Below are 17709 nucleotides of genomic sequence, written 5' to 3'. Positions count from 1 at the left end.
TAACATTCGTTATACTCTAAAGTTCACAACGAATAGGGGGTTCCTGATTTAAGGACTAATGTTGCCCAGATACTGGGAATGAGACAGAATAATAATAAGTTAAAGTGAGCTTGAGAGACAAACAGGAGACCACAATCAGGTGAACAAAGATTCCATGGTGGGGAGTAGTAGGATAATAAGACAGATAGGTACGGAGGTGGCAAACCACGTCGAGCCTTTTATGTGAGGTGTCCCTAAATAGACTCCAGTGAGTTCAAAATGCGGTAGCTAGAGTACTCACAAGAACTAGAAAATATGAACATATTACTCCTGTTCTGTCATCTCTACATTGGCTTCCTGTTAAATTCCACATTTATTATTAATTGTTGTTGCTCACTTATAAAGCTCTGCATGGTCTTGGCCCACAATATTTGAGTGATCTTTTAGTCCCTTATAATCCCTCTTGTACACTTACAGGTTACCTACAGTAGTTGTACCTAGAATTAAAAAAGTCAAAGCTGGCAACAAAGCCTTTTCTTATAGAGCTCCCCAATTATGGAACAGCCTTCCCACAAATGTACAGGATTCAGACACACTCAATGTTCAAATCTATGCTAAAAATATATTTGTTTAGTCAAGCCTACAGATGAATACTTAGAAAAAGCAGACCATGCAATCTACCAATTTCTACTTTCATTGTCATTCACTAATACTTCGTTATCTCTTTTCTATCCATTCCTTCTGAGGTGGACTGTTTGGAGAATCCAGCTCCTTCTACCGGTCATAAAATCAATAGCCAATCCTCTACAAAGCCCTTCCTCATCTATATCTGCTAAAGCTGATATTGCAGTCCTGCTCACTTGAGCACCTGCCAGACTCGGCTCTACAAGGCTACTGGACTGAACGACCCTGGTGTACTCTCTCCTGCCCTCACCCCCGAACTCAACTTCCCTGTGAAAATCACAACCGAAGGAAACTAACTGAACATTCTGGACACTGTTGGACATTACCATACATGAGCTGAAAATACTACTCTGCTTTTCCCACCATGTAATACAAAATTTCATAGCTGTGCATTTTAATGAACCCGGTATGGGCCAAAGAAGGATAGGCTCGCCCCTTTGTGAGTCTTGGTTCGTCTCAAGGTTTCTTCCTACTTTAATCTGAGGGAGTTTTTTCTGGCCATTGTCGCCTTTGGCTTGCTCACTGGGGGTTCAGGCCCGGAAATCTGTAAAGCTGCTTTGTGACAATGTCCATTGTAAAAAGCGCTATACAAATAAAACTGAATTGAATTGAATTGAGGTAAGCATGAGGATTTTAAAGTTGACACAGAACCTGATAGGGAGCACAAGGACTCCAGAAAAGGAGTAATGGTATCACCTGTGACCTGGTCAGGATTCTGGCTGATGAATTCTGGACATACTGAAGTTTGTTTAGTGTGGATTTAGATATCCCAGCAAGTAGGGGATTGCAGTAATACATTCTGGAAAAGATGAATGTGTTGACCAGCCTTTCTACTACAGTCAGAGACAACACAGGACATGTTGTTTCTGAGATGGAAGAATGATATTGTTTTGGCAATATTTTGCACATGTGGATCACATGTCAAGCTTGGGCCAAATATTTCCCTGGATTTTTAAATTTAGATTAAAATTCAAGTATCATGCACAGATAGGGCTACTGCATTGACTTTAGATACAGTAGTAGATGGGAAAGGCCAAGAAGCATGGCCCCAGTCTTGTTGCGGTCTAAATGAAGGAACTTGTGAGTCATCCAGGATTTTACATCAGAGATGCAGTTATAGAGTGCAGAAACAGCTACTTCAAGTTTAGTATGGATGTAAACTTGAGCATCAACAGGACAGAAATAATCATTCAGACCACGTGATTTTAATAACTGACCAAGTGGGAACATATAAATGCTAAATAGTAGGGGCCCCAGTATTGACCCCTGAGGAACACTAGACTTAACAAATCCAACTTTAGAACTGAAAACCCCCAGAGAGACAAAGTGTCGGTGGTCAGTAAAGTAAGAGACAAACTATTTAAAAGCAATGTCTCAAACTCCAGTCTCAAAATGAGAAAATAAGATGTTATGATTAACTATCAAAAAATCTGATATCAAAAGCAGCACTGAGGTCAAAGCGAATAAGGATAGCGAATTGGAATCAGCAGCCATTACAAGATCGTTATTAACTTTAATAAGGTTCTTTCAGTGCTGTGGAAAAGTCTGAAACCAGATTGGAGGGTTTGGAAGAGGCTATTTGCTGTGAGATGGTTATTTAGTTGAATTGCAACAGCATGTTCTAAAATTTTTCAGAGATATGGCAGGTTGGATATATTGTAGGACAAAAAGTGTTTAGATTGTCCAGGACCATGGTTGTTTATTTATGCACTGGGGTAACTGAAGCCATTTTAAAGGCCGTTGGTACCACTTCAGTGATCAAAGACTCATTTGAGGGCAGAAATAAAACAATAAGAATGGGATCTAATAAACAGGTTACAGTAAAAAAATCAGTTGCCCAGATATTTTTGAAAATAGCTATTTCTATGGTGTTCACTTATTTGCTGTACATCATGTCCATTCAAAGTAGAACAGAAGATGTTAAGAGAGAAACAGCATATGAAGCTGAAAAAGGATAAAACTGATAGCTGATAGTTCTCCTCTGATCAAAATACCCAAGTTTGACCCCATCCAAAAAAAAGGTTATATTTAATTGGTCTTTTGAATGTTATTTTGGAGCATCCAAAAACATAGAAACATGCATCATAGCATTAAGAAAACTAGTGCAATACCTCAGATTTTACCAGAAGATCGATACCTTACAGAGTGACTCCTCTGTTGGCTGGAGGCCATTATACATTACTTTAATATAACATGTGATTTGCTCTTATATAAACCTCTCAATTAGTGACTGATAAGCAACGCTAATGGGTTAAATTAGGGATTTGTTCCTTCTTGTAGCTGTTAGTGAAATGACTTTGCTGAGAAACCGGTACAGTTTATTTTAAATTAAATATTCATTATGCTAAGGCAGTAAATGACTCATTAAGAATGGATTTGTTCAAGATATTCTGTTTGCTAATGTGAAGGCAGAAACATTTAGAATCTTTTGTGACAGCACTAATCTTTTGTTTAACTATATAAAAGACCCTTCCAGTAAATACTGCTGCAAGTGTTTCATTTTTTATATAATTAGATTAAGTATAAGTACCTTGCTACAATTAAAATAAAGCTGTCACCAGACAGTGCAAAAAACCTGAATATTAAAACGCAATGCTGAAATGACACATGATTATAATAAATATAGAACTGAAAATATGAATCCATGATAACAACATTAAGGGAAGATCCTTATTCAGATTGCCATAGGAATTAGACCATTTGTTGTGTATCAGAATTTTTAAATGAAGGAAAAGGGAATTCAAACTGTATTACATTTTAGATTAGAGTTCCTAGACTCTAGAAAATTTTCATTTCAAAGCCTTGTGTTTGTAGTGAAATTAACCAAAAGCAATATTACTGAAATTGCCTCATAACTTTTGGGCCCTAGATTCTGGACTGGCAGCCCTCTATGTGGACTTTACTTGAATACATGTATGTTTTCATTAGATGTACAGTACTAGTTTTCTCCTACTTCCAAGAGACATGCTGGCTAAGTTAATTGCTGTTTGTCACTGTCTCTGGCTGCAGAGGGTGCTCCTACTCTGTCCTGTCTCTAGTTTCCTGCTTTGCGGTCCTTCCGTTCTCCCTCTTTCCCTGGGCTATATATTTCCGGGTCTTTCATTCTGCCAGTGCTCAGCATCGACGTTCGGATGTCCTGAAACCCACCTACCATCCAGGTCGCCCCACGTCCGCTGCCTGAGGTCTTTGGTTTCTACCTGACTCCTGAACTGCTGAGCCCCGGCCTTTTTCCCGTTCTGCCACTACGCATATGGGTCTTTTTCGCTCTCCTGCTCTCCACGGTTAGTCGTCTTGGATGTCCGTGACACTGTTTTTTAATTGTCCCAGTGTGTCTGCGGGCTCTGTGATGGACCGACATCCCATTCAGGGTGTAGTTCTGCCTTGTGCCCTATACTTCTGAGATCCCCAGTGTTTGGTCATGGATGGATGGATCTTCCAAAATGTGATTTATTTTTTAAAATAAATATACAGTATATGAGTATTGCATGTAATATTAATCTGGTACATTGAACTGAATTTTCCAAGAAACTTGGTTATTCATTAATGTTTCGGGATCTGTCTCTTTTTTATTTACTGACAGTTTCAAAAGAGTAACAAATTTGGTACAGATTGACAACAAATATCTGAAAGGAACATTTTCTCAAGAAGGAAATTTAAAATAAATAAAATCATTATTGGTTTTAACCTATTATAATGTTGCAGAGATTATTTGCATATTTAAAAGCATGTTCAATATTTTTTGTCCACTGAAAGACTACGTCAATAAAGTGACTAACTCGCTCTGTAGGTGGTCAGGCTTTTGCAATGTGACAGATTTGGGTTACGTGTGTGGGTCTTTTAAGGCTAGTGAAGAAAAAACCCAAAGCCTTTGTAAAAACAATGCCAAAGCATGACAATTTATGGTGGATCGACAGTAGGCATCTGAATTCAGAAAGTTACATTAAAAAATTGTCAGTAGTGGGTGTTAAAGCAACATTTTTCCAAGCCAATCAACCATGTCCAAAACATCCAATGCCAATTTTATTCCACTCTGTTACTGGTAAAATAATTTTGTAGTTTGGTCAAATTCTGTTTACGATAGCACAACAAATATAAGGGGATAGCAGTGTTTAATATTGTAGTGTTTGGCCCCAGTAGTTAGGACTAAGTAAGGATTTCAAAAACTCTCCTCACTTAAGAGGAATGAACAAGGGGGGCTGATACAAGGGTGAAGATGGGGTGAAGGGAGGAGTGAGGAGAAAATACTGTATGTGCACAAAGTTGTACAGCAGGTGAGTATTTACAGTATACTGAACATAAGAGAGCAAAAGTGTGAAATTACAATTTGACTCCTTCTGAACTTGTGTCTAACTCCATTTCAGTAGGTAAGTCAAATTTTAAACACAACGAGACAGACATAAAGAACTTTTAACAAAACATTTTATAAAGGTGTTTAGTATTACATCCCTCACTATATGACATCCCTCACTATAAGGTCAAGAATGTCAAAACCCCAAAACAGGACTAAAGGGGCCCCCAAACCACAAATACAGATATCTTCACAGTGAGGTTGGGGTTGAAGAGCTGCCTTTTGGATTTTAAAAAAAGTTGATAAAATGACTAGCCCCATAAAAATTATGCCATTTCCACAGTTTTTTCTTTTACAGTAATGACTTTTCCAGAAAAGATTATGTATTTCGTTCATACTGTCCTTTTTAAAAATGCTGTAAAATCGATCAGATTTTCAACAGATCTTTAAATTTAACACACGAAGAAAAACATAGGAAAATGTCTATGAAGGACAATTAATGGATACAATGAATGAATAAGGAGCAGCAAATAGTCAGAAACTCTCAAACATAATGCAATCTGTATTTAATGAGAAGCACACAGCTGTGTGGTCAGCAGAACAATATTTTAAAATAAATATTAGGACTTGGTAATAGAACTGAAACACATCTGAGCTCTGCAGCTAATATATCAGATAGATGGGTACCCAGAGTAAAGAGGTGATTTATTATATTCATTAACGAAGATACAGGGTTGAAATACTCTGAGATTTCCCAGGAGGAAGTAGAGAACATCTGTAATATATCAAGACTAATCACAATGCCTGTGCTAAACAACCTTTTACCCACATGCATTTTTATTTAGAATGACTCTGCAGTGCTTCCAAATATAAGAGGCATGAACAGAAGCTGCTTTTGTGACACAAATTCTATTTCATAAAAAGAAAGATCGTGTCAAAGGAGGCAAGCCTTCCATGCACAATTGATTCCAGTCAGTAGGAAACAATTTTAAATTAATCAAATGTCAATGAGAACTCCACTCCACCTTAACTGCAGTAGAAGTCTTGATTCATACTGCAGATACATGTTTTGCAACACACTCGGTAGAAAAAAAATCTGTACATCATAGAGAGACTAGAACAAAAAGGATTGGAAGAGAAAGGCTTTACTGTAAATTCTGTTAATATGCTGATTTTCTCTGAATATTTCTATGTACACTGAAATTTCCAGAATGAGAATACTGATGGCAAACATGGCTAATGATAAACGTTATACTTTCCATCTTTTGAAGTGAGGACACTGGGAGTGAAAGTTTTAATATGGATTTTGAATTCCTTAAACCAGCAGAAAGTGTTGCAGCACGATGAAGTTTATGATGAGTAGGCTTAAATCATGACTCTATATTAATAAATGAGTTAATAAATACGTTATACAACAAGTAGGGTCTGCTGTATTTATACTGTAAAAATATTTTTAATTTGCCATGAATGCAATGTAAAATAAATTCTGTATACAAAGTCAACTTTGCATGTTATTGTGAACATATTTTCCAAATACTGATAATGTCCCCCAGACTGTTGCAAAAAATGTTGAGCAAAAACATGTGCATAGTATAAACATAGAATACCACAGAAAAATTAAATGCTGAGGAAAGTTAACATAATAAATGTTTACAAGGGGAGGCAGGAGGTGAAACTGACCTGTGAAGGTGTGGTAACACTAATCTCAGGGACAAAGTTGTCATCAAACAGGCTGATGATCTGCTCCTGGTGCAGCTCCTTGGTTGGGGTGATCTTTGGAGGAGGGGGCACCGGAGGCCCCTTCCTGAGCTGGAAACCAGAGATAAATATTATTAAGTTCCCAAAACCTGGAATAATCAGCTTTGGTCCATAAGAGCCATACAACATCCAGAGGAAAATTACATTCATAACTAGTTCACCCATCCTTCAGCTTAGATATGTAGACTGCTACTGATGAATAGGACCATAGTTTAATTAAACACAGTAAGCTTTTCTCAAAGGTGCCTGGCCGAGAGAGTGAATCAGTAAAGTACATAATTCTGCCCAAGATATTCTTTCTGAAAAGAAGAAATCTTGTGTTTGATTCACAAACCCACTGTTATTTTTGCCCGATCAACAAGATAATACAGTTGGATTTTTTTTCATCATTCAGAATATCCAAGCCTATCGTAAGTCTCAATGTAAGGAAAAGCTCTTTTTCTCTCTTCTGTTTGCACTGGGACCCTCCCAGCACAGAGTAGAGAAAGCTGCCACGGCCTAATCCAGCCAGCACAAAGTTTAACTCATCAAGGACATGTGGCAATAGATCTTTGAGTGTAAAACTTCATTATTCACATTATAATTCTCGAGAGTTGAATTAGTATTCCAAACACTTGTTTGAAGTTTAGTTCATGATGGTAAATGCATATTTACTTGCACTGTGTATGAGAATAAATTATTTAATTTTATCTAATAAGTTATCTAATTATATGAGACTGACATAACCTATGAGCTAGACTGTAAATGGCAGAATGTTTCACAGATATTTTCTATCACATTTTTACTTATTATACATGTTTTAGTTATATCAATAAATTGTATATTGTATATTTAGAATCCGTGTGTGAGACTGTTATAATGTTTCGGTTCCTAAAAGTCATCAAGTACTCCCGCAATTTACAAGTCTTTTTCAATTTACAAAGTTACAATTTCTGATTGTTACAGCAAATTACAACCCCCAACACCTTCACTACGAATAATGCAGAAATCTGCCTAACTCCATGTCTGCATTGTTATACGAAACATTTCAAAATGCCAAAATGACAATTTATCTCACAACCTCCACAAATCTGATATGAAAGGTGAAGACCCACAGAGAGTGTATCTTGTGACCTCAACATAATCTTTTTTTAACCCATGTCCTTGATGAGCCATCATGTGTTTGATGTATTTGATCACAGCACCCTTAATTGAACTTTATATGAAAGCAGAGTTTTATGGCTTCATTTCAGTGAATCAGACAGCCCTGTGTGAGTGCCCTTCAATAATGGAATTCTTCTTTCAAGGTGTCCCGTACTACCTGTGATGGAGATTTGGGGCGTGCGGGTGCGGGCGAGGCGGGGGCCAGCATGTGGTTGGGGCTAGCTTCAGGGCTGCCAGGAGGCGACACTTGCTCTGGGGGCGATGGAGTCTTGGCAAGCCGTAGTGGGCCCGAATCACTGTGACAGTTGGAAGAGATGGATAGTTATTCATCAGGATGCAGATTCTTAACAACTAGTTGGATTGTTGAAGTGGTCAACTGCCTTGTTTGGAAAAACATGCTCAACTGTTTTATAATTGATAATACCACGTACGTTACATTCTTGTTCTGACTAAACCAATAAATGAAAATGTTATATTTTAGCTAGTTTGATTATGGATTTTTCTGTATGAAAAAGAAGGTTGTTTAAAGAATAAACTGCATTGTCTCAGAATTATTATAATTATTATACTTAAAAAAACATTAATGATGCATTGTACTGTATAGCATTCAAAGTGCTGCTACAGTTCTGACACCTTTTTATCTTAAAAAATAATCAGTCCATTTTGCTGTCCAACCAATGAACATCCACTTCTTTACAAAATCCAGACAACTTTTAATTATATTTTCCATCAGGGATAAGGGAACCACACTTCACACAGGAAACACTGCAAACTAAGCATTAAGAATGTACTCCTATTTCCTATTATAATTTTCAGAATTAATACTTAGATATATATTAAAAAAACATATTAATTGACATACAGTAGATCAAAGCGATTACACTGAGAAAATCCAGAGAATACAATGCTATGAGTTTGGACAGAGGTCCAAACTACGTTTTCACATGAGAACAGCAGCAGAATGGAAATGGAGGTCTCACAGTTAACAGATTTTGAAAGTGTGTGTCACAGTGTTGAGTCTGCTTGATCAGAAACATACATACAAAAACTAGAGTCAGTTTAACTGTTGCCATATGTTATGACAGTTTAATTGAATTTAAGAAGGTCAAGAACTATTTGACTAAGAAAACAAACTATGGCATGTCATGGATTAGAAGATGTTAGAAGAAACTCTTCATCCTGTACTGTACATACTGTATTGTAGTTTTTATTGTTTCTGAGATAAACTACAACAGAATTAATATTGAAATTAAATTATATTTTTGTATTCCAAATGTACAGTACTAAAATCCTTAAATATAATTTTGAATAGAACATATTTGCATTTTGACTTTATGTCAAGTAAAAGGAGAAAAAGTGGTGGATTTATACCACAATTTATCAGGTGTTTAATTTTACATTTCATAGCTCACGAGTGAACCACTGGGACACAAGGAAGTTTTGCTTTCCATTAGTTTCTGCTCCATCTTAGATTTCCCCTTTTCTGTTGTTTATCAAAGGTTAATAACGTACAGTAAGTTGATAAACTGTTCGTTATTCCTTCACATTTTCATATTTATTTTCTGTTAGATCTACACTAACACTGTCTTACTATGGCTAAACTCAGCCCTTTTCTCTATAGTATTGCTGAAGCTTAGGAGGATTGCCTTAGCAGCCTTCCCAATGCCACACTTAAGTCCAACACAAACTTCATGTGACACTCTTTTGACTCCAGCAAGAACTATTTGTATGAATTCTCCAACAAGAGGTCTATCTTAATTAAAATGTTCCTTTTAGGTCTTATTATTTCTATTTAGGAGTAATATCTTCCCATCATTTTGTTTGTTTTTTAACAGGTTCATTTACTACAGGATTGATTACAATTCTATAAATACTTAGCAATTATTAAATTGCTCAATTTTTAGTGAGGTCATTAATCTAGCTTCTTGGAGATGGAACAAAGAAGAAATGAGCCTCTAAGGCAGGAGAAAAAGAGGCATACAGAGAATCAGAAGAGAAAAAACAGTAGGATACTGAGAAAGAAAGACAGGAGGAGACAAAATAGGACAGCGAGAGGGCTACTTTTACTTTTAAGATATCAATCTATGGAACACGTCTAGGTAATTTGAGCACTAAAGAGACCAGCCTTTCAACTAAAGTAAGGGACTGTTTGTTTATGGTTGTTGGAATATTTATTGCCCTTTCCGTGTTATTTATAAGGCGAAAGAAACCTGTCGCTGGTTTACTGATGTGCTATTTGCAATAAAGAAAAAGGTTTAGCAGGGAGAGATTTAGTCCTGCATTGGAAATTTTATTTTATCAGGCCTGCACAGGACCCTTGTTACTATATGGGAGAGGTGAAAATACACACAACTTACAGCTAAACTGTATCTAACTAATCATACGTTGTTTTATTTTTCAAATTAAAAATCACACATGATTCTAGTATTCTACATTAGTACACCACGTTGAGCAGTACAGGCAGTCTGAATAAAATAAACCCTTATGTCTCAGTCAGTCATTAGGAATTTGGGTTGGTTCAGCACCCAGTCCTTTTAGAATTTTTTTTTTCAGAAAAAAGAAAGTTTAATTTCCCTCAAATGAAAAACTATGAACTCATTTTTAGAAGTCCACGAAGCTTCATAGGTTTGGTGGATCCAGAAATTTAGCAACCACAGAGACAAAAAGAATGACAATAATAATGAAACAAATGCGTCCTGTAGCATCATTTACTGTACAGTAGGTTGCATACTACTTCAATTGTTGTTACATCTGATATAAGCTAACAATGGAAGTGAAACACAGGACTGAGAGTTGGACCAATGCTAATGTATAACCCCATTACAACGGAACACACAGACTGCATGATTAAAAACTTTGCATCCAATCATGACTCTGCGACAGAACCAAGATGAGCAAGCATCTAACACCAAATCATCTGTCTACTTACCGCCGGTTTCTTTGACATGCAAAAGAGAAACAGGAGGAGTAATTACAGCTTAGATTGCTGCAGGGTAAAGTATGTTTTGCATGGCTCACTTCAGCCTTTCTGAAAATCCCTTTCTGTGGGATCTCTTTATTTATACAGTATATTCCCCCCTGAGAGTCATGGTCAGCAACATGAAGGGAATTCATGTGCTCTGTTAGAAGCTCCAGTGCAGTTACGCCTGCAAATTCTATAAGCTACTGAGCTGCACAGTAGAATGGTGATGGCTTAGTGTTTCTATGGACTTTGCTTCAAATTTACCATCAAATGTGTGTCTTATACTGTATGTCTTTCATTAAATTACTGCAATGATTTTGTTATTTCTTGATCTTTATTGTCTTAAGGTAATCACCTTGAGTTGATAACTTTACATCAAAAAGCTGAAGATGAAGAACTCACTGGCCTTTTGATCCTTTGTTTGAATGTTATAACAGATTGATTTGGATGTCTCAACTTTATTCTTTCTGGACATTAGTTACAAATATGTCCCTATATAGCTTGTTTAATGTAAACAAATTTGCAAATAGTTTGGGGACAGGTTTCAGAGGATGAATTTATTTTTAGAATTTTAAAGAGAACAATTCTGATCCAGAATTACATAAAGGTTATGAGGAACACAGACAGGTTTATATTAACCTTTGCACCAGTCTTGCATTTGGACAGCAGCTAGAACTTTCCAATGCTGCCTTTTGCAGGCATTAAGTTTAAACACTAATACAGTATACCAAAAACCACATGAAAAGTTCAGAAAAACAAAGCACATGGGGAGATATGAATTTATTAGTCTGCCAACTACTGTATGATGCTGTTAGGTAAAGTATAGCCCTATCTGCATACTACCTGTCTCATTGAAAGCATGTACATGTACTGTATGAATCTGGGGACACTACTCTCAGGATGTGAGCCTTTCTCTCTGCCTGTTCATATTTAGACTTTAGCGCTCTCCCAATGTAGTACCTTGGTGCTCCTTGGATGGTGAAGGCTTTGTCTGCGTGCTGTTCTCCCAACTTGGTCATCACTTCGTAAAGCTTATGGCACAGCTTTAGAAAAAGAAAAAGAAAGTAATTAAAAAAGGAAAAATAGGTCATTAACATGTGCAGAACATGGACAAATGAGTATCTATAGAGTCAAAGTTTGTAATGTTGTAAATGTCAGAACATAAGAAAGGTGGGTAGCTGCGTCACCATGTGTAGGCTGCAAAGGAACAAGTAATAGGTTTATTCCATGCTGAAAAAAAGAAGAAAGAAAACACAACGTTCCGGCCGTGAAGCCTTCTTCAGGTGTGAGGGTGTTCAGGTGTCCCTCACACCTGAAGAAGGCTCCACGGCCAAAACGTTGTGTTTTCTTTCTTCTTTTTTTCGGCATGGAATAAACCTATTACTTGTTCCTCTAGAACATACAGTAAGAAAGTCTAGAATGAGAAAAGGCCTCTCACAACACCTATGTTTCTGCTTCCAAGTTCTCTTTTTTCAGCCTGGCTAACTACTGTTCTAATTGGGTAAAGAAAAGATTAAAGAAAATACTGAGGAAAAGACAATGAATTAACTTTGTATTTAAGTAAAGTAACAATTTTTCAAATTCAATTCCTTCTTGATTCTTTATTAAAACTGAGAGGAAGTTTAGTGCTCAGTATTAAATGCAACACAATGTATAAAAGTTTTACAGAAATGAATCAGTTACTGGGACGTACAGTACTAGGTTTGGCATGTTAGGATCAAGTGCTGAAATTTTGTTTTAATTTACAGTAAATTTTTATAACTAGGATTTAAGAACAAAATACCAAAACCTTGGAAAATGGATTAGATGAAAGGTCATTGCAGACATTAAAAACATCAACCCTTCAAAATGTGCCTCTGGTGTTCCTACTACCTACTGTACACATACTACTTGTTAGAGAAGCTATTTTCCAAACATTTCATGATAATATTTTAAAGATGTACTCTGTAGTCTAAATTACATATGCATGCATCATCTGAAACACGCAATTGGGTTAAGTGTTTCTGAGTCATGTCATTTTTAATCAAAATCACAATTTTCAGAAATCCTGTATGCAATTACCGAGTTTAGAGAAAGCATCCCACTGCTTACTCACTCTATGTGCTGTAGACATGAATTTTCTTTTTGATAAACTCACTGGGTCTGTTTTAAATGGTAACTCACATGGTATCCACTCCAGCTACATTGGTAACTGAAAGCTGTCAAAATGCAGTATGAGATTAGTTTGTACAGGGATTTTTTTTTCCTTTCAAAGTTAAAATACTTGTTCAACTGAGTTTGTTATAACTTTTCTAAACTGACAAACATAACGTCTCTTTTTCTTTACAATAAACATTACATAGTGGATCAGATTTGTGTGGCGGAAAGGAGCTTTTACAGTTCTGTACTGTGGCTGATACTCCATTAAGATAATGAATACTACTTCTGATATAACATTGCTTCTCATAAGAACTACTGTATATGGATGAATACATATTTCTGCTGAGAACACTGATAGATTGTCATTGCTTTGGCAACGTATCCTAGCATCACATCTGCTTTGTAAGTCTATTTATTAAGTGGGTTCTTTTGCTATGAGAGGCTTGCTGTTGTCCCAATATCACAAGCACCTATAAAAACCAACTGAAAAAACAACACTTCAACCTTTTGTGCTGAACATACCAATCTAATACCTTTTTCATTTAAGGTTTGCTTTGTCATCTTATACTACAGTACATTATATACAAGAATTTATACTGAAAGTTCTACAGCTTTTCAGATATTGGTAAATCCTGATAATGCGCACACACCTATAAATTCCACAATCTGTGAATTCAGTAATTTGGTCAAATTCTAATTATGCCAAGATTAAGAAGACTTTAAAGGTACATTGTACTTAATATTAACTCTCCTGAGGAAAGGGCCATAAAGTTAGACCTGCCAAACCCCTTCTCACTTGCAGGGAATGTAACAGGAAGGGTGTTGTATAGCAGACATGTTTTTATACATAAAAAGTGCATGATTACAATTTGACACCCTCCTGAACTTCTGTTTAACAATTCCATTTCAGTAGTTCACTTAAATTCATATTATAACAAGACAAGATTAACATAAAGTTGTTGTGTAGTTAGTATTTAAGTGAACTCATCTGGCTGATGTTTACCACATGCAGACATGTGCTACAACGTAAAAGATGAAGAAAGATTCTATGCGGGAACCCCCAAAGGAAGAAGAAATATCAGCTAAAGTGATGGCCCTGAGGAGAAACATGTGTCTTGTGCGCTTGAGAGGCCACAGGTGGAAGCTTGAAGGGTTATGTCAAGGGCAGACACCACACTAGTTGGACGCCAGTATAAGGTGCATAAGATTGTTGGGACCCTTAGGCTTTATTGCCAGGGCCATGATTGGTGAAGGCAATGGGGGTATCAAGGATTGAGAATGAGGATCCTGTACAAAGTACAAACTGACCTGCAACTCACAACTGGCAACCCACTGAAAGTTCAGCAGGTGTGAGCCTGGTCAATACCTGGATGGGAGACCTGAGAAAAAATAAGGTTGCTACTGGAAGAGGTGTTAGTGGGGTCAGCAGGGGACGCTCACCCTATGGTCTAAAATATGTGGGTTCTAATGCCCCAGTATAGTGATGGGGACACTATACTGTAAAAAGATGCCGTCCTTCGGATGAGACAGAAAACTGAGGTCTTAACTCTCTGTGGTCATTAAAAATCCCAGAGCGTTTCTCGGAAATAGTAGGGGTGTAACCCTGACGTCCTGGCTAAATTTCCCATTGGCCCTTACCAATCATAGCCTCCTTATAATCTCCATCTATGAATTGGCTTTATTACTCTGCTCTCCTCCCCACTGATAGTTGATGTGTGGTGAGTGTACTGGCGCACTATGGCTGCCGTCGCATCATTCAGGTGGATGCTGCACATTGGTGGTGGTGGAGGGTAGTCCCTATTACCTGTAAAGCGCTGTGAGTGGAGTGTCCAGAAAAGTACTATATACGTGTAAGCAATTATTAATTATAATGATATATTATATACATGAAGTGGTTATTAGTAACATGGGGGGGGTGGGCTCTTATGGGGACTGTATAAAATAGGACCGTGGAAGGAGTAGAGACAAAAAAACAAAGATGGGCTGTGGCCAAAGATGCAGCAGATTAGACCAGAAATGTTGAGAAGTGGACTTAGAAAAAAGACTGAAGAGCATCTTGTTCAAGAAGAGGTGGGACAGCAACTTCAGTCATGTCATGGAGGTGGAAAACACTGATGAGGAGGTGAGGAGACGATGAGGCATAGGATGAACAAAGGTAAGGTTACAATTGCAAGAGGACAAGACACAAAGTGCTAGGGAAGACACTTGTAAAGTTTAATAGCAGAAAATTATTTCTACCTAAGGGTGCAGAAGACATAAAAATTTGACCTCTTCTCTCAAACTCTATTAATTTTACATCCCCATATCCACATAAAAATGACAGGACACCCAAGAAGCTCTTAGAATTAAAAAAAAAGAGCAATCAGTATCTATTCAATTGTTTGAAAATTCCTGAACAGACTGTGACAATATTTATGAACTTATGTTATTAAGGAATGTTTCAGCCAAAAAATCCAAAATAAATTGAGATTTTGGATGGAATATAATGAAAGCTTACACAAGAGTGAGTAGTTTATTGCTGTCTAATTAAGCTATGCAGGGCTTTCTGGTAACAGTCGGTATGTAGTTCTGGGGTTAAATATTTCTTCAGCACTTACTACAGAAATGCCAAATGGCAGTCTCTTCTACATTTTCCAAAGGTCTGATATTCAGAAACAGTATGACAGCAGGCAAATTAATTTCATATTTACAAATTTATCAATGTGTTAAACACAAAGGGATTGGCAGAAATATGAACCTCAGAATGTGGAAATCTACAGAAAAAAATCTCTTTACTTTAGTGATTAAACCACTGTGTTAGCTCATCAAATGAGAAAGAAACTTACCAGTCCCCATTCCTTCCAATTTACCTACATGTACAGTATACTGATCTGAGTAAATGTTTGACCATTAAAAAACACACAATAACTGCAAATAACTACACAAAACCTTTTATCTTAATAATGATGTTAAAAATGCTTCACAATAACATTCTAGTTAAACCAAAACACATTCAAGTAGTCAACGGGGATGGACTACTGCAGCCATTTCTGTGTGAGTAAGGCTCTAAAGTTTGACTACAGGAAACACTTCAAAGGGTAAGGCTAATTACTGTAATATTCAAATCTAGATTAAAACAAAATAAAACTTATAAATATAGAAAGCTCATAAATCATATAGAAAGCCCTGACAAAATGAAAAATGAATGGAGGATATACAGTACAGTACCTTGAAAACATATTCAGACCCTTTAAACATTATCAAATGTTACTGGGTTACAAATGATACCATTTTTATTTCAATCAGTATTGAAAACGCACATGCTCATACAGAACATTTTTAAAGACAAAATTAGTTATTTGTCAGCAGATATCTTAAAGAAAGTCAAAAACTGAAATAAATTTCCCTAACAAGGAATACATTGTCTGTTTGTTGGCCTCTGCCTGTGTACCATTGAAGTGACTGTCACATTTACTGAATAAAAACCCCAGTCTACTAAAGAGCATTCTAAGAAAGTTAGAGATAAAGTGGTTAAAAAGGAAAAAGATCCAAAACATATCAGAGTGGTTGTGAGTGGAGTAAAGTGTTTGCATCAGTACCTACAGTATATCAAGTTTACTGCATAACACTAACCTGCATGGGAGGTTGGCAAGAAGGAAGCTGTTACTCAGAAAATACCATCTCAAAGCCTGTCTGCCAGACAGCATGATCAATAATCCAGCTAAGATTTGGGAAAAGGTTTTGTGGTAGATGAGACCATGATAGAGCCTTTTGTCCACAATTCAAAGCAATATGTGTAGCAAAAACTTGACCCTGCCCATGCCCCAAGAAACAATGTCCCTACTGTGAAGTATGGTGGTGGCAGCATCATGTTGTGGGGATGCTTCAGCGACTGGGAATCTTTCTGGATTGAAGGTAAAATGGATAGAGCAAAGTACAGGGAAATACAGCAAGGGAAATTGTTGCACTCTGCTAAAAAACTGATGTTTTGGAGAATATTCACCTTACAGCAGGACAATGATCCCAAGCACAGAACCAAAGCAACACTGGAATGTTAGAATAAAAAGGTGAATGTCCTTGAGTGACCCAGTCACACTCCTGACCTCAAACCCATCAGGAATCAGCGGCACAATTTGAAAGTTGGGGTCCACAAGCGCTGTCCAAGGAACTTGAATGAGCTGGAGCAAATCTACCAAGAGGAATGGGCAAACATCACTCCTAACCAGTGTGCAAAGCTGGTAGACACATACCCCAAAGACTGAAATCTGTTATTACAGCAAAAGGTGGCTCTACTAAATAAAAGGTGGCTCTACTAAATATTAATATGTTGTCTGAATACTTAAGCAAGCAGCATATTTCAGTTTTAGACTTTGTTTAAGATATTTGCTGGCAACTAATTTTGTCTTTATAAATGTTCTGTTCTTGTGAATTTGCAATAAAAATACTGACTGGAAATAGATGTAAGTATCATTTGTAATCCAGCATAATTTGATAACTTTTAAAGGGTCTGATTACTGTTGCAAAGCACTGTACTAGAGACATAGATATGGCAACTCTCTATATTGTTCTATTTGTCCACTAGAGTGTAGTTCAGGTGCAAGAAGGGTGAAGACTACATTTTTTTCTAATAGGACATGAAAAATAATATGAATCTGAATCTGAATTTTAGTTACATTATCGCATACACCTGTCCTGGGATTCACAGTATTATTTAAACCTGGTGCTCCGGAAGGGCTTAGGCTTCCGATTGGCGTCCTGACCCAGCTGAGTCCAGGGC

The 17709-nt window shown here is 36.9% G+C and overlaps 1 protein-coding gene across 3 annotated transcripts in view; it reads right to left on the bottom strand.

The window, feature by feature from the left end:
- Window positions 1-17709, bottom strand: part of amph (amphiphysin) — a 116750-nt gene that overhangs the window by 31174 nt on the left and 67867 nt on the right. For all 3 annotated transcript variants that reach the window (XM_088919402.1, XM_088919400.1, XM_088919401.1), the window contains exons 9-11: window positions 11775-11857; window positions 8010-8148; window positions 6632-6760 (exon numbers count right to left, since the gene is read on the bottom strand). In XM_088919402.1, coding sequence (XP_088775528.1) covers window positions 6632-6760; window positions 8010-8148; window positions 11775-11857 — 351 coding nt within the window. The remainder of the gene's footprint in view (window positions 1-6631; window positions 6761-8009; window positions 8149-11774; window positions 11858-17709) is intronic.

This window comes from Atractosteus spatula, chromosome 6 (genome assembly GCF_055471065.1).
Source record: "Atractosteus spatula isolate fAtrSpa1 chromosome 6, fAtrSpa1.hap1, whole genome shotgun sequence".
In the NCBI taxonomy this organism is placed as follows: domain Eukaryota; kingdom Metazoa; phylum Chordata; class Actinopteri; order Semionotiformes; family Lepisosteidae; genus Atractosteus; species Atractosteus spatula.
Note: the sequence above shows the minus strand (reverse complement) of the source record. Positions and strands in the feature narration are given on the sequence as shown.